At 58.7% G+C, this 17,409-nt stretch overlaps 1 protein-coding gene across 47 annotated transcripts in view; it reads right to left on the minus strand.

Moving 5' to 3' along the window:
* MYO18A (myosin XVIIIA) overlaps window positions 1-17,409 on the minus strand; it is a 129,226-nt gene that overhangs the window by 66,893 nt on the left and 44,924 nt on the right. For 13 of the 47 annotated variants that reach the window (XM_065573432.1, XM_065573446.1, XM_065573444.1 and 10 more), the window contains exons 3-6: window positions 8,108-8,164; window positions 3,167-3,880; window positions 1,923-1,994; window positions 363-440 (exon numbers count right to left, since the gene is read on the minus strand). The exons of 8 other annotated variants lie outside the window; for them this stretch is intronic. In XM_065573432.1, the coding sequence (XP_065429504.1) occupies window positions 363-440; window positions 1,923-1,994; window positions 3,167-3,880; window positions 8,108-8,164 (921 nt within the window). Of the gene's footprint in view, window positions 1-362; window positions 441-1,922; window positions 1,995-3,166; window positions 3,881-8,107; window positions 8,165-9,984; window positions 10,773-10,854; window positions 10,936-15,889; window positions 16,121-16,162; window positions 16,276-17,409 lie in introns of those variants that run through there. 26 more of the 47 variants (XM_065573458.1, XM_065573456.1, XM_065573457.1 and 23 more) reach the window with 11 other exon arrangements.

The raw sequence follows: 17,409 nt of genomic DNA on the forward strand, positions 1-17,409 counted from the left end.
GAGAAACCTGTGACCTGTGCAGCCAGATGTGGGGGGCAAAGGGGGATTTGATCAAACCAGGGAGCTCCAGCACACGACACTGGAGGCTTCTCGCCAGACGAGGTACAGCGGCAGCACCCGCAGCCTCAGGGCTTAGAAGCTCCTGATGGCTCCCAAATGGCGAGGAGAGGTCTGAGGTGCCTGCCGGCAGCTCCCAGGCACACGGAAGAGCAAAGGGAGCGCGCCAGCCCACTCCCGGAGGCACTCCGAGTCAGAGCTGCCACACACCCGGGGCACAAGCAGCGGGGAAGCCACAGCACGCTGGCTGGGAGAGCTGAGCAGATGCATGTACACAGGTATGTAGGAATAACTCCTTGAATTACAGCAGCCATGAAGATCCTCTCCAGCCGTCTGTGAGCTTCCTCCACGGGGGTCAGCTGGGAACCGGGGCCGGCTGCAGCCTAAAGGTCAAACCAGCATTAGCGTCACCCTTCGTGCCACTCCCAGCCCTGAGCAAAGGAGGCAGCTGGGGACCTGGCTGTTGGCAAACAGCTGCGGTGCTTTGCCAAAGGCCGGCGGAAGCTGGCCTCCTTGGGCCCTCAGAGCTGCTGACAAATGCAGAAGTGTGCGTTTGCCCCCTGAACAGCATGGGAGTTCGCATGCCCTGCATGCTGCAGGGAGAGGGCTGGGGCAAGGCTCCCTCAGGGAGGTCTCAGCCCCTTCTCCCGCTGGGAAGAGCCAAGGCAGAGCCTGCAGCCAGCACTCCCCAGGGGGACCAAGGCGCACAGCATTCACAGCTCCCAGGCAAAGGCCTCACTGTCTGTCCGGGCTGGCGCACTGGCCCATCTGCCCACGCAGGGCACCGAGGGGGCAGCACTTGTAACACACTCCACCAACACTACGAACTAGCTGGGGGTTAACCCTGCGGAGCTCGCATGCTCACCACGCGGCCCGAGAGGGCTCCATGGTCCTGAGTCCCTGCATGGGGATCCAACCTACTGGCTGAGCAGAGGGGACGCTGGCCTGGCCCCCCACTAGAAGAGGCGGGGGCTTGCTGCAGTGCTTGACAGCCGCTAAGGGCAAGGAGGAAGGAGGGGGCTGATCCAGCCTCCCAAGCTAGAGAGCCGAGGGGTTCGCCCAGCACGAGGGGCCCGTGGGGAAGGGTACGGCCAGTCACCTGGAGAACCAGTGCGTGGCATCCAGAAGCTCAGGCCCAGCGGGGGAGGGGGTTCGTTAACGCCCCCGGCTCCACTGGTTGCTGTAGCAAGACAGACTTGAACCGCGGTGGTTAGCGGCTCCCAGGCCAACGCACATGGCGGCAGGGCTACATTTAACGCTGCATAGCAAAGGCTTCTTCAGGTTCCCGCAGAGTCTGCGTGTGCTCGAGGGCGGCGATACCAGAGCCAAGGGACTGCGCTTGCAAGCAGCGACCCTTCCGCACAGCCTGACCAGGCAGGCCGGGGCCCGGCAAACTTCCCTCGGGGGGAGAGGCTGGAGCCAGGCCCAAGAGCTGCCATGCAGGCAGAGCTACCAGCCAAAGATCTTGGCTCTCTGGCCACATTTCTGGAAACACACCCGACACCAAAGCAATTGTCCCAGGAACACGCTAGTTACCGGGGGGGGAGCTCGGATCGTCCCCCCATACTAGAGTGCGCCCCGGGCAAACCAGCAGCACCCACCTGGAAGCGGAGCACTCACAGGAGCAGGCCACTGCTCAGCCATTCACAAGGAGGGCCTTGCCGCCCCCGAGTTCAGCACACGCCCAGGCACGGCCACCGCCAAGTGTGTTCTACCCGGCCAGGCTGGCACGCTCTGCACAACTCCTGAACTAAGAGCTTAGCCAGCTACCGTCTCAGTGACACTGCCCAATGGTGGTCATGGGCCTTTCACAGCCCCCGACAGCACCAGCCTCCCGTCCCCAACTCCCCCACCCAGCAGCTCACCACGCACACCTGCTGGGGAGATCCCTCTGCGGCTCCTGGGGGAGGCAGCTGCTTCTCTGCTGGCTGGGGTTCCTCCATGGAGAGAGCCGGGTCAGACAGAGACAGGGACGCTGAGTGACTTGGGTTTGTCCTTCGGAGACCAGGCGAGGTTCCCCCCCACATGCTGGGCTGGGCCAACGCCCAGCCTCACATACGCTGCACAGCACACGTCAGGCTGCAGACTAACCAACATTTCACACCACACCGGGCTAGCACCAAAGGGGCCGGGAAGGGGCGTGTGATTAGGACGCAGTGCTGGCATGCAGGAGACAGGTCAGGTTCCTGGGGCAGAGGGCTCGTGGTGGCACGAACAACGGGGCCAAGCGCTCAACGCCTTGGGCAGGCAGGAACACCTGGCTCTGCAGCGCCCCCTCCTGTCACTCTGGGAGTGGCAACGATGGCTCAGAGAGGGACCTGGGGAACCGACTCCCAGGTCTTGAGAAATGAACAGCGTCTGCAAGAGGTTCCCAGGAAGCCCTGGGGGTGGCAGGGGTGTGCTGCTCTGAGCGAAGGGGAAGTACTAACTGTCCCTGGTTTGGAGCAGCCAGGGCAGGGCACCTGCGTCCTGGACAAGGACCTGGCTCCCCCAGGAGATCCCAGAGGTTCTGCCCGTTGGAGGAAGGGGGCAAAGCCTGCTCTGCGAGCCCCCCCAGCGCAGCGCCCTGGTGGAATGAGCTCTGTCCCTAAAACACAACCCCGAAACAAATTCTTCGGAGACTCGCTACCAGACAGAGCTGGGAGGGGAAAGGTCACAGATGACTGCTGCTGGACCCCACCCCTCTCCTTATGGCATACCCGGAGCTCAACAAGGGGAACGAACAGCCACAGGGCTCCTCCTCCAGCCCTGGCTCGCAGGCGAACCGGAGCAAGCCCACGCGTTGGGACAGGTCCGATAACAGGCCCCGTGCACTGACCTGGGAGGAGCAGCACCAGCACGGGGCTAGGAACACGCAGTCAGTTACAGTGAGCAGCTCACACCATGCACCGGTCACCAAACAGATCGAACTGGCACGTCCTCGCACTCCTGCAAGGAAAAGCCATGCACCGCACGTGTGCACGGACACACACCCAGGCCCTGGGTGTGTGCTGGCAGCGATCACCACGCTCAGCCCCGCGGCACTCACAAGCAGTGTTAGGAGTGACAGGCCCAGACCACACGCCGGTGCCATGCATCACCGGTCTAGACTGCACACACTGGTGCGTACCTTGGCTTGCCCCAGGGCAGCTGCTTTCTGAGGTGCCACTTGTGCTGGCTCCACTTTGGCTCCTGAGGGTTGCACCGTCTGCTCTTGCTTTGCTTTGGGGTGTGGGGTGGCGACTGGCCCTTCCTCCTGCGCAGGAGACGGGGAGCCAGGCTTCTCGGGTTCCTTCCCCACTGCGGGTGTTTTCAGCTTGGGAGCTTTCTCCTCCGCTGGCCTGAGGCGAGGCCTGTGCTGTTTGGTTTTGCCTCGGGACATCAGGCTTCTCAGACCCACCGAGATCTCATCCTTGGGGCCAGTCTCCTTGGGCTCCGGCTTCGGGGAAGACGCAGGCAGTGGAGGTGGAGACACCACCCTCGGTGGCGCCTTCTCTTCCTTTTTGGCTGGCGAAGCTGGCTCAGGAGATTTCACGTCCCTCCCCAGCTCCTTGGTGCTGCCAGAGTCCTCACCAGGCAGGACTTTGCGCACCACCTTCCGCACCACCCTCACCACTCTCTTCCTGGACAGGCCCTGGCTCTCCGCTCCCAGCGGCTCGGGCTGGGCCAGCGAGCCAGCCCTGGATCCTTCCAGGCCGTTCATGGTCTGGGCAGGTGCGAGGGAGGGCGGCTGGTTATCACCGTTGAGCAGCGGCTCTGGGCTCTTCACTCTCTCTGGACACACTGGAGGCTCTGGGCTTCGGGAAGCGGGTGGCTCGTCTTTCCCTGCATTTGGATTTTCTGACTACAGTTACAAATACATGACCACATTACAGGAGGACATCCCCTTACCACAACACACACACATGCACACCGAGACCTCGCTTCAGCAGCTAACCCAGCCCCAGCCCCCCCTGCAAACCCCTCCAGTGCATCCACATCGCAGGTGACAGAGAGGAGAAGAGTGTTCTAGGCTCCACCCTGCACCCACTGCCATCAGCAGCAGTTCTGCCATCGGCTGCAATGGGTGTAGGACTGGGCCTTGGAGCTACAGACACTTTGTTTAGTGTTCACGGTTTTCCCAGGCCAGGACAAGCTTGTTCTGAGACCTCGCCATGTGGCATGGCTTACAAAGAGCACCGGTAACAAAGCTGCACCCCTCACGGAGTCCAGACCAGGCACTGCTCTGCAGGGCACTCCCCAAGGACGGGTTTGGAAAAGGAGCCACGGTGGATGGCTCCGTCTGGAGAGGGCCTTCTTCATGCGCCGCTGCTTTGAGCTCTAGCACCAGGGCTAACGGAAACACTCCCAGAAAGTTTCACCACATCTCCAGGTGCAGGCAGGCAGAAGATGATGTCAATGTGCAACCCTGCCTGCTGGGGCGTCTAACACCACAATGCTGGGGGACACCTCCCCGCAACAGGGGAGAGGGGCACCCGCAGCACAGGGCATGGAGGACAGTTGGTCCCCCACCTCCTGTAAGGGCCAGTCAGAAACCTCTCCCTGCACTATAACTGGAAGAGACAACCTGCAGACGACAACTCCCACCTGAGCCTAGACCCGCAGAGCTCCGCCAGCTCTGGGCTCAGTGGCTCGAAGCATGTACAGATGGTTGGGGCTCCTGTCTCCACCATGACAGCACCAGGACGCGCACACAAGTCCTGCACGGGTTGGGGGACTCCTCTCAGAGGTTTATGTTGCTGCCAGACTCCAGGGGGACCAGCCCAAGACGTGGGCATTTGAGCCTAACATAATTAATTCAAGGCCTCTGCTGAGACTTTCCATGGTGAAGGAGGCGGCAGGGGTGGGTTTCACCCTGCCCCAACTGTCTGCAGAGAGGCAGGTGGATAAGAAACCTGGGAGCTGCCAATTCCTTGGCAAGAAGGATAAACAAAGGGCTTTGAACTAACTTCTGGAGCCAAGTCCTGTGGCGTCAGTTCTGCATCATGTCGTTAGTGATGGCTGCAGCAGGAAAACCAAATTACTGAGAAACACCCTGTCACGGAGTCCCCGGGCGATGCTCTAGAACTGCTCCCCACAAAGCCAGTCAGGACTTTGGGGAGCCTCCTCTCCCTCGGAGCAGACCGTCTTCAGGGCAAGGAGCTCACCGGCTTCACCTCCTGGGTCTCTCCTTGGAGCATTCAGCATATGCCCCTCTGTGTGCTTCCCACAGCGAGTCCGCCCAGGCAGGATCCTGGGGAAGCCAGAAGTCCTGCACGCACCCCCACTTTGCAGTCAGATGTGACTCTCAGCCAGCCAGTAAAACAGAGGTTCATTAGATGACAGGAATACGGTCTAAAACAGAGCTTGTAGGTACAAAGAACCAGACCCCTCAGCCGGATCCATCCTGGGGTCCCGCGAGCCAGACACCCTGTCTGCCCTCACTCCTAGTCCCCAGCCAGCTCCAAACCTAAACCCCCTCCAGCCCCTCCTTTCTGGCTTTTGTCTCTTTCCCGGGCCAGGAGGTCACCTGATCTTTTTGTCTCCAACACCTTCAGTTGGTACCTTGCAGAGGAGGGGCCCAGGCCATCAGTTGCTAGGAGACAGTGTGTCGGGCATTTATGTACACTGGCCCTTTGCTCTGCAGCAACTATACACCCTTATTCCACCACCTAGATACTTAAGAACTGCATAGGGGAAACTGAGGCACCCACACAGTATTTAGAGAAAACATTAAGAACATTCCCAGTTCGTCTCACACCCCTAGGCCCAGAGGTCTGCTCTTCCCATCCTGCCAGGAACGAGTGGCTCACACCCATCCTCCCACACCCACCAAGATCCAGGGGGGGAGAGACGCAAGATCCTGGGCCAACATAGATCCCGCTGGGCGTCTCAGGCTGCTGCCCTAGTCCTGTCCCCCACCCCCCATGCTCCAATTAAAGCCAACACAGGAAAGAAGAGATGTGCTGAAGGTGGAAAGAGACCAGCAAGCAGCAGAGCGCCCGTCTGAGTGAGCAGCCAAGCCCCCAACGGGTTAACCTTGCACAGCAGGTGGTGACAAAACTCAGGTTAAAGAGACCCTGTTTGTGTCACCGCTCCTAGCCGGCGCGCATGCCGGTGAGATCTGAAGCAGGGATAATACATTAGACTTGAATCTAGCCTCCTTAACAGACTGCACTGCAGCACAGCCTGCCTTGAGAAGCACTCTGCAGCAAGTTGATGGGAAGGCAAAGCACTCACAAAAACCGCCTCTCTGGGGGTGCCCACTGTGCACTTCACTCCCCACGCCCCAGGTCCCTGCAGGAAGGACAGGGGCCCACAGCAGAAGGCATTCAGAGGGAACAGGGCTTGTGACAGCTCAAGTGAGGCAGGTGAAGGATCCCTGCTCTCTTGTGCACCAAGCTGCTCCCAAGAAAGCCAACTCAGCTCTGTGCCTGGACTGGATGTGCCATGACTGCAAATACCTTACGGGCACAGCCCTCCCTGGCGAGGGACAGGGATCCCCGGAAAGGCGAGCCGCGTCCCACAGCCCCTGGACTCGGCGGCAATCGGGCGGCCGGTCTGTGCCGAGTGGCTGCCAGCCAGCCCTCTTGTCAGCTGGGGAAGAGCAAGCGCGCGGAGGAGCTCCTAAAAGGTCAGCCAGCAGCAGCCCACATGGGATCAACGTTCCCAGCGCCAGGGACCTGCCTGCTGATACCGCATCAACCGAGATGTTCGCTGATCAATGCCACTGAAGTGAGAGGTGACACTGCTGGGTGTCAGAGGGGCAGCATCTCCACAGCTCCGCTACCGCAGCCTGCGCTCTGTGTCTGAATAGCGGGATGGCTCTCTGGACGCGGGACTGGAGGAGAGGAGGCTGCACCCAGCCCAATCTGCCAGTCATGCAGATTAGTGATGATGCTGTATGTATCTTTCTGTAAAGTCACTTTTATAGCGATACAAGATGAGCTGGGACTTTCGTAAGATTACCGCTTTACCAGCGCTGTTTGTCATTTCTTTCCTCTGGAGGGGTCCCACAGAGCTTTGCTAACCACCAATATACAGGAATCACTTGATCCACCTCTGGGGAGGAGCCAAACAGCTCATGCACAACAACAGAGGAAAGAAAGGAGAGTTTGGTGTGGGGACAGGAGGCACCAGGACACTGACGGAGCATGTCCCAGGACCTTTACTAGCCCTGCACAGCAGAGCAAGCCTGGGCTCTTAAGGGTGCATGTGAAAGACCATCCCAATAACCTGCCACCACTCCATGGATCGGCCTGGTGAGGAGCACAGAGCGACCCTGCTGGGACGTGAACCACTGCTTCCAGCGGCATCGCATCTGAGCCTTAGCGCAGCAACTAGCCATCCCCTCTCAAGTCAGCTGATGCCCTCTCCTTCGGCTCCACCCTCATTAGCACAGAGGGATCTGCCCCCAGCCCCGGGGGTCAGCATCCTACAGGCAGTACGTGAATGCAGAATGACATGCCAACTTGCTCAGCGACCACTTCTACCTGCATCTCATGCTCAGCCAATCAAATCCCCGTTCTGCTTCCATCCCGTCTCCAAGGTAACCACCCCGCAGCCACAGAATCACACCGCCTGACCCCGATAAGCGGGCACTAGGGAAGGGGGGCAGGCTGGCCTGATGGCTCAAAGCAGCACATGGCAGAGGCAGCCTGGGCACTGCCACATGGGATTCACCCCGTGAACCTCTACAGGCCTCTCGGGCCTACCCAGGGGTGTGACCAGCTGCCCCCAGAGGGAGCCGCACCCAGCCCACTGCCCCTGGGGAGCGCGGCTTCTCCTCACTGGAGAAATCCTACCCTCAGAAAGGAAAAACAGCAATAGCTTTGCTGAACCAGACGCTCACCACCCTGGAGGGGTAACGTCGCGGCCCCCAGAGCCAGAAGCAGCCCGCCACCTTGGGTCCACTTCTTTGTCACCAGCAGTGCCAGTACCAGCCCAAAGAGCGAGCTGCCCATCAAGCAGAGTCGGTCTGGTACCAGCCGTCAATGGCCTTTGGGTCTCAAAAGGAGGTTATTGGGCCTGTGAGTTAGCACGAGCTGGATGCATCACTCAAAGTTAGCCCCCCGATCCCACAGACACTTACTGCCCCATCCTCTTTCCCAGTTTTTTTCACAGATAAATCTTTGTCCTCGTCCTTAACCTGGGGGATAAACAGAGAAGAGGGGCACATTTCAGTCAGAGCTCTCAAAGGGACTTCCAGAGTTTCTATTGCACACACTTTGCACTAGCACGTGCTGAGCACACAAGCGTGGCCGAGATCAGAGCTGTGGGGGTGAAGCTGCTTCCAGAGACTTCGGCTCACGCTGCTCCCATTCTTGTGCAATTCACTGCTGCGACCACAAGAGTCGAAGCAGAAGCAGAACCTTTGGAACTCACCACTGCAGGACGCTGGGGCAAACAGCTTAGTAAGGTTCAAAGATGACAACAGTTATGAGACCAAGAGTAGCATTAGCAGATATATTAGCGTGGAGAAAGTTACAAGGACTACTGATACTCATGCTTCAGAGCAAAGAGCGGCTGCTTATGGGACTCAGGAAGCAACAGCCGCCCAAGAGATGCCATTACACAATGGAGTGTGTTGGGGGGGACTTTTGTGCCTTCCTCTGAAGCATAGGCCATGGCAAAGCCACGGACCCTGACAGTGCATTCAGCACACAGTAAAGCTTATGGCTCCCCGGACATTCACAAGCATTGGAGAGGAGTGCAAAAATGTTTCCCAATTATTTCAAAATCAAAAACCGCACCGGGCCTGCTGAGGGGGAGAAAGCAAAGATGACACTGAAACACTCCTCCTGCATGGCTTTGTAACACCACTCAGCTGCCCTAGGTCAGGAACATGCCGACATGCTCCATAGCTCACAGCAGCGAAGCTCCAGCAAACAGGAGGGACTGTATTTGCAGCTGGTGACGGAGCTGGCAGCTGAAGCCCCATTTCCCCTCCCCAGGAGGGTTTCTGGCTTTCTGCTTGTTACTCGGCTTAGCTCTGACAACTGAGCTAAACTGAGTAACAAGTGAAAAGCCAAGTGCTCAGATAAGGAAAGTGACCTGGCTTGGGGCGAGCTGCCCCTGCTCTTACCACATCAGACGCTGTATTGCATGTTAAACGTCATCGGCTAATCTCTCCAGCAGCCATCCCTTTGGAAGCGCCGGCGAACACAAGCACATGCCTTTGCCCGCCCTGGAAAACTCCAGGGAAGGCACGTGGTGACCGGGGCTTCTTTAAACCTGGCAGTGCTCTGAAAAGGCCTCTCTACAACAGAGGATAGACTAATATGGAGGAAACTTTCCTTGGCCTGTGTGATTGTGCCCTGCACTGCATTAGCAACGAGGGGTCGCTGGCAGCGGGAAGCACGGCAACTCGCCAATCAATAGCTGATCTCTAGTCAGGGCAAGCCATCGCCCAAGGTGTGCCATCTTAACAGAGACAACAATTACAGGCCTGAGCCAAAGCTCACTGAAAACCGTGGAACAGCTCCCATGGACTTCACTGGTTCTAGGATCAGACCCTGAGAGAGGCCATGAAAACAGAAAGCAGTGTGAAAAGCCTGAACATGACCGAGTCAATAGTCCCTGCAGTCAGTCGGCCGTTTCTCCTTGAAGCCTACCTAACCCCTGGGCCCCAGCTGGGATTTCAGCTATTCCCATCCCTGTTGAGCAGCATTCACGGCTGACTGCTGTCCCCCAGCTTTAGCTGAGGGAAATACAGCCCCCCCCCTGCCCCCGCATGAGGCAAGTGGCAACGGTTGCAATTAAACGTGGTGAGGAACATCTTCTGTGAAAGTCAGTCACGAGCAGGCCACTGGCGGCATTAGTAAGTCACCCACTCAGGCCATGCATTAGTAACCGCTCCTTGGGGTAATCTCCCGATACCATGGCACAAGGGGAAACTCAGCCCCCACCCCACACGCACAGCTACTGTCAAACTTGGGTTTCAGGATGTAACAGGCTTCAGTGTCTCACCATTTCACTGCTTCCAGGGCACCCAGGCTCCTAGCCAGCGAAGCCACGGCTCCCGCACGGCACTTGGCCCCCACAGACCGGTGCTCTCCGGAGCAGGAGCTATCACAACACCTTGGGAAGCTTCTCCAGAGCATTTAGACAACCCCCCAAGGAGCTCCCCACCCTGGAGCTCGGTGTCTGCATTTAGATTCAGCCTGACTCGTGGTACCAAAGGAGTCTCACAAGGTGAGGTCAGTGCACAGAAGGGAATCCTTCCTCACCAGCTTGGGTTACTGCTGGCGAGTACAGCTCAGCCCCCGCTCCCCCAGAATGGCTCGGGCATTGGTCCTGCACATTCCACTCCAGAGCGGCAAGAGTGACTGACCGCACAGCAGCTGTGGGCTCTCCTCTTTGCCTCCCTGCACAGACCCCAAAGCCAAGGTTACAGTAATGTTCTTACAGCACAGCTGGCCCAGATGTTAGTGCTGCTTAACACGGGTTTAGAAGACACAGAGTATTTATCAGGCAGATGTTAGTGATGGGGGGAGCAGCTCCCAGTTTGCTCAGCTCACGGGGGGGGAATTTTGCCCCGGTGCAGAGGACATGACTGAAATCCCATGTCAGGCCTTGTGCTGGCCGCTGCACTGGGGGGATTGCACCCAAGGGAGCCGCACATCGCACCAGGCGGAAGTTCGCAAGAGCTGTTTGAAACCAAGTGCCTGAAGTGCATGCTGCGGTGCTGTGCCCGCCCTCCCCGGCCCCACCACTGCACCCTGCAAGCTCCCCGAACTGGGCAAACTAGGGGCAGCTTCCTGGAAACATGCTGTCTGCTGGGCACACAAACTGCACAAAGGCCGAGCACGGCAGGGGCGGAAACACAAAAGAGACTTCCCTTTTGTTCCCAGAATGCAAACCGTGAAGAAAAGGCCATGGCGATGTCACATGGAGCTGGAACCGGGACAGCTACCCTGACTGGGAGGAAGAAAGAGGAAAGGTGAAACTTACATTAAAGCGATGACCTTGCTTCTTCCATTCAGCAGGGGTGCTGGGCTATGCCTGGGATGCATACGGGGGTAAGAGAGGGAAAGGGGGAAGCCCTCCAAGGAAATTTCAAATAATGAATTCTGTAAAATGAGAGCGATTACAAGACGAAGGCATGAGAGCAGAGCCGGACTGAATGCTCTGCAAATGGGGAGAACAGCCAGTCAGAGAAGCAAACTTCAGCCACGTCTCCAGACAGCAGCTCACGGCACAGACTCTATTGGGAGATACATTTTCTTCTGTTTTCCTGTTAATTAGCTAAAAGCTGCTCCTGCCCTTGCTATTTTCAGCACCAGCTTTACAGGAGAACAGCATCACAAGACAAGCAGCCGGCTAGTAAAACAGACAGACAGAGCCCCAGTCGTCAGGGCTCCCAGCAGGAACCCCGGCACTCACAGGCATATCTACCCCGAGGAGTTACTGGGATTTAAGCGGCAACTATACGTAAAACATAAACATAATACAGAGCTATACAAAGTGCCCCAATTACGCCCTCTAGGACTAGGGCAGGGTCACTGCTTCCCCTCCTGACCTGAGGGGAGAGGCGCACACCCTGCCAACTCTTACATACAGTTCTGGCCTTTGGCAAAGAGGAGAAATTGTGCAGTGTAAAATAGAGATCTCAGCAATTACACTGGCTACACAGCGGTAAGGCAAATTACCGAGGATACAACTCAGCCCAGAGTCCAGCAGCTCAAGAAAGTCTGGCTGCTCCGGTGCCTGGAGAGGAAACACGCTTCCTAGCTAAACTACGCCCTTTCCTATTTATCACGAACGTGGCACCGTAAGCGTGCACAGAGCTACGCCTGCCCCAGAGAACTCCCAGTACCAAGCAACACAATGGAGCGAACACAGAGTCACTCTCGTTGATTTCCCGCAGCTGATAACATGCAGCCATGCCGTACAGCACTGGGGACTCCCAGGAGCTAGACGAGTCCTGACAAGGAAACCTCTGCAGCCCACCTCTCCACTCACACGTCAAGAACGGAAAACAACAATGGAGTGAACTCATGCCGACATTTTGCCCCACGTGGGTGTGGCTAGAAGCTGAAAGGCTCAGCCAGCCTGCCTGACGGATGGAGACGTGGGAGGTGCTGGGCTCCAGCAGGGATGAGCAGGGACCACATCGCATGGATCAGTGGAGGGGTTGGTTGGACCTGCATGTGGTGGAATTGTTAGAGCGCAGAGCGAGGCTCGGAGCCCAGCATGGCAGGAGCGCACAAGTGACAGCTCCGCAGCTCGCCGCCAGCAGAAACCTGGTGAGCCGAATACAGAGGCCTCCTAGCAACTACCACAGCCTCCATTGGCACGAACTGTCCTCGGCTGCCCGTCCACCATCACGGCACCAGTCAGCTAGAGCCAGGCTGTGCAGAAATCAGCTCTCTGGGGAACAGGCGGGGTGCCGGCCTGTCCCTTAGGCGTTCCAATCTTGTCTAGCCTGGGAGAACCCAAGTGAGTGCAGAACTAGTGAAAGGAAAGGGGACGCTCCAGCCACCACGAGGGAAAGGGACTTTCCCAGGTTTACCCCTCTCTGTTAACTCCTGTTTAACGCCAGTGCCCCAGGCCCCCCCTGGAGAATGGATTTCATCACTTCCATCCCTTCCGCTGAGCTCGTGAACTCAGGCCCCCAGGAACCCTCTAGCAGCAGCAGCAGGCTGCACACATCCCACTTTTAAAAGCACAAACCAAGCAGATTTATTAAGCTTTCCAGTCGTTCCATACCCTCTCCTCAGGCCTCAAGCCACGACAGAGAGCGCGCGCTAGGCAGAGCAGAGGGCACCCTGTTGGGCAGCAGTGCCTTCGCCCCGTCCCCCAGGAGCGTGCTACACTGCGCTACCCCCTGGGGGATTCAGAGAACAGCCTTGCCTCCAGCACGCCTTGTGGGGTACGCAGTCGCCCTCCTGCCCATGACAGGAGAGGCCAGGCAGACGGGAAGGTCCTGAAGATCGCTTCCCCCAAACAAATCCAGTGGACCCCACTGGATCCTGTCTGAGCTGCGCTCTGGCCACTGTGACTCAGAGAAACAGAACAGGGCTCTCACCCTGCTAGTCTGTGAGCAACTCGGGGGCTCAACAGGGCATAGGCAGGGAGGGAGGTTTAAATCCATTCAAACCCAAACGCTGGGCTGGCACCAGCTGGGGGCCGCCCTGCCCCAGCTCCCTGCAGGGGGAGCCTTTCCCAGCCGAAGCTCTCCGGCGCCGGGGCTGAAGATAGCACTGAAATCCCCGTGGAAAGTGCGTTTCACAGGCGTGCTCACTCATTCTCAGCCCGAGGGAATGGAACGGCCCCACAGGCCCTGCCCCAGGCTGCTCCGTGCCTCCCCAGCAAGCCCAGTGTAGCCTCTCCGGGGGAGGCTGCCAGACAGCTCCGGAGACGTGAAGCCAGCAAACAGGCACAGCCTGGATGGCAGCAGGACAAGCTCCCCACCCCAACATGCCTCAGCCCTGCCCTGCAGCAAAGCCTCTGGAGTGAGGGGACCGGCCCCTGCCCGCCCCTCTGCCGAGAAGAGCCACAAGGGTCATTCCAATGAGCTTGCCTGGGACACTTGGGTGACATGGGCACTTGGCCCACTAAGGAACCCACCAGAGGGCAGCTGACGATATCCTTTGGTCACTGCCGGATCCGGACTGGTGACAAGCAATGACAGATACCCCACAGCCCCCGAGCCAGCCTGTGGCATGAGCTAGCAAACTCCGGGGAGGAGGGACCTTGTCCCACTGGGCGCCCCTCCCCTCTCCAGCCGGCCCCACACACGGCACTCACCATTTACGGCGTGTCAGTGCTGCTGGCTGCCAAGGCCCAGATGCCCAGGATTTCAGTGAGCCCAAACAGGGTGATGAGCGGCTTGGGGACGGCCCAGCTCCTGGGCAATGACTGCGTGAGGGCTGCAGCAGGCTGGCCAGGCAGGCACGATCCGCCCAGACCCCTGTACGTAGGGCTCAGATCGGGTGGTGGGAGGGAATCCCTTTGGGGAAGTGAGCTGCTCCCTCCCCTCCCGGAATCTGACCTTGTTACACTTGTCAAAACTCTGACCACAAATTTGGAGGCAGAGGCCTCTGTCTGGTTTCCTGCTTCCGGCTCCGTCAGACAGTCCCTGTATGAGACCAGCCCTGTCCCAGCGGGGAGCCTCCCCCCAGAACCCCAGCCAAGCACTGAGTTATCCAGGGGGTCTCCCTCTCACACAAGACCAGCACACCCCAGCTTCACTACTCAACCGACCCTGGACAGCAGGGACGAAAGGGCCACAGCTGGCGACGGGGACACCAGCAGGCTGCGTCCCAGCTCCTGGCTGGCGTGTGGCTGCCGTTAGCCTTGTGCCAGTGCTGGGCAGTCCCACTCCCCAGCCTTGGCCCGGCCAGCAGCAGTTCCCCCACAGCAGCAGGGCTACTTGCAGGCAGGTACTGCTGCTGCCCCTCGGCACAGCCGGGGTCCCTGCTAATGCACCCGCCTTGGAAACCGGTTTCCTTATACACAACCGTGTAAGCCACAGAGATCCTGACAGGCTTTCCGCACTCCAGAGCTCGTGCCACAGAAAACTGGCTCCTCTAAGCCGCTTTTTATCCTCCTGCGTTCGACTGGTCTCCAGTTCTCCCACCTCTCCTTTGATCTGTACATGATGATTTGCTCGGTTCCACTTCGCTTTGACATGGCCAGTGCTCAGACTGCTTGGTTAGCTCCCCCGGACACAGCGAGCGAAGGGTTCTGCATGGGTCTGCTCTTAACGAGACTGATCCCGCAGGCACCAGACCGCTCCTGACGGGGCGGAAAAGGCTCCAGGCTGGTCCTTTACCAAGCAAAGCTTTAAGCCAGGGCAGTCAGTAGGTGGACCGGGGCCAAAGCCAGACCTCCAGACACTTTTGAACTGACTGCAAAATCTTTTTATTTACTTTTATTATTATTATTTTCTCTGGAGTCTGGACCTCGACCAAAGATAACTGCTTACCCAGCTTAAGCCAACGCTGTGATCCAGAGGGGAACTGAGTGACACCCAAGAATGAACTCCCCAGCACCCAGACACCAGGGTGGTGGGCGCACAGCAACGCCCCAGGCCGGGGAAATCCCTGCAGTAGGAGCAGTTGTACTCAGCTCCCAGCCAATGAAGCCTCACTCACTGGCGGCGCCAAGGCAGCCCAAGGTTCGGCCATCCCAGGCCCTGCCCAGAGGAGCAGCAGAGTCTGGCTCAGCCGGGCTCCTCACAGCCCAGGGAGTAGGAGACAGCCCTTTGAACAGCAAACATCACATTCCAGGGCTTGGACTCCTCCCCACACCTGCCTCGCTACTGAAAAGCTACTCCAGCACAGCCCCCGACAAAGAAAGGGGCTTGGAGAAATAAATCTGCAGCCAGCACATCTCAAGGGCAGGGCCTGGAAGCAGAAATCTCCGGCTGCCCCAGCACTACAATGCAGGAGCAGGCTCAGTGAAACGTACCTTCCCCGGAGTGCTGAGTGGCACTGCAATGCCGCTGGGCAGTGCCCAAGAGGCTGCCCCAGGAGCCCTCCCAGCTCCGGGTGTTTGCTCAGGTGCCAGCGTTAGCAAACTCCCCGCGAAGGCTTCTCTAGACGTTAGCAAGTCTGTCAGAGTCACCAGGATGGTTAACCAGGGCTCTCCTACGGGGCCCACGCTCCCCGCTCAGCGGGCAGGAGCCGGCCGCACTCTCAGCAGGCCACAAGGGAAATCACACCTCATCCCCAAGGGCCCCTGCAAAGCCTGGATGCCCGCTAGACTGAGCCACGGCAGGGCAAATGACTGGGAAACATCAGCACGTCTCCAATACACCCTGGGCAGCATCTAAAAATAGGCCAGCCTTACAATGGAGCCAAGAGCGCTCCACCTCTGAGCTGTGGGCGCGCGCCAGGCACTCCGAGCGAGGGGAAGGAGCCCTTACCTGGAGAGCCTTCTACCTTACCAGTGAGCTGGGGCCGGGGCCCTGGCAGCGCCCGAGAGGAGAGGGCCGAGCAGGCAGCCAGGCAGGGCGTCCGTGCAAAGAGAGCGAGCGTAACACGATAGGTAAGCCAAGTGTCAGTTCCCCAGCGCTCCAGCCGGAGGCACAGGGACAGCTGGGCTGATACAGCCACCCTAAAAATAGCCAAAGAATGCAAGGCAGAGTGCAAGCCTGCCCTGCTCCCCGGCGCCAGCCCCCACCCCCGGTCCCACTCGCCTTTGCCTGGCCTTTGAATGCACACATGGGAAGAGCTGCACCGCCGGGGTAAAGGGCCTCGCTGCAGGGAGAGGAAGTGATGTGGGCGTCTGGCAGCCGGGTTGCTAAACACTGCTCTGCGGAAGGAAACCCTCCTCCAAGGGGAGTGTGGCCGCCGCGAGCACCTCATCCCCCACGCTGCCAGCTACACAGGGGAACCAGGGCTGGACACCGCACCTGGCCCTGCAGAACAGCCTCTGGACACAGGCTCGTGTGACAGGGAAGCAAGATAACCCCCCCACAAGAGGGGCCAGAGTCCTCCTGAGCTGAGCCCTCTACGGCTCTGGGGGGGGACAGCCCCACTGGTTTCCACAGGCTGTGCCCGCGCCAGCGACTGCGTCCTGCTCCAGGCCCTGTGCCATGGCAGGTGGCAGAAGGAAGACAAGCAGCAAAGGGAGGAGCCTGGTGTGCAGGCCCGACACAGGCGACAGGGAGTGTACACAGAGCACAAATAACCCCTCCGCGGAGCAGACAGGAAACAGGACGGGGGGAGCAGCAGAAATGCAGCCGCGCTCCCCAGGTGGCCGCTTGCTCTGCTGGCAGCCAGAGCTCCTGGCAAGACAGCGGCTCAGGGAAGGGATAACCCTGTGTGTCTCTCTCCAGATTCAGGGGAAGCGTGTGCTCCAAGCAGCCAGGCTGGGTTCCTTCTTAAAAAGTTTCCCCCGGCTGCAGCTCTGCCGGTGACAGCGCTAGATTTTAACCACCACACCCTCTATCTGCTCAGCCTAGGGGGCAGTGATCAGAGCCTGTGTTAGCGCCACCACCAGGGAGACACACTAAGGAAGACATTCCCGCACACAAGGCCAGTGTCTTTCACACTATGGATTCACACACACTCCTGGGGCTCAAGGTGCTAAACACTGGTGTCCCCCAGCCTGGCTCACTGGGGTACCCGCAAGCAAGGCTTCCAGATCCAGCCAGTTCACAGGGTCTGGGCTCTCTGGCTGCCTTTCCCAAACGGATGCCCGTACACATTCCAGCTGAAATCCGGAGGGGTCCATATGTAGGACTGTCACAGAGAAACCCATTTCAGGCCCAACATTTGGTCTGCGTTGGTAAAACACTTGACAAAGCCTCATATGAATAGAAACAGTACCCTGACATTTTACATGTGCAGTGAAATATTTACACAGGGTGGGAGAGGACGGGGGAAGTTAACTCTTGTCCCCCCTGAATCCAATCCCAAGAGCACAGGAACCAGCCAGGGA

The sequence above is a fragment of the Chrysemys picta genome, chromosome 19, assembly GCF_011386835.1.
Source record: "Chrysemys picta bellii isolate R12L10 chromosome 19, ASM1138683v2, whole genome shotgun sequence".
Taxonomy (NCBI): Eukaryota; Metazoa; Chordata; order Testudines; family Emydidae; genus Chrysemys; species Chrysemys picta.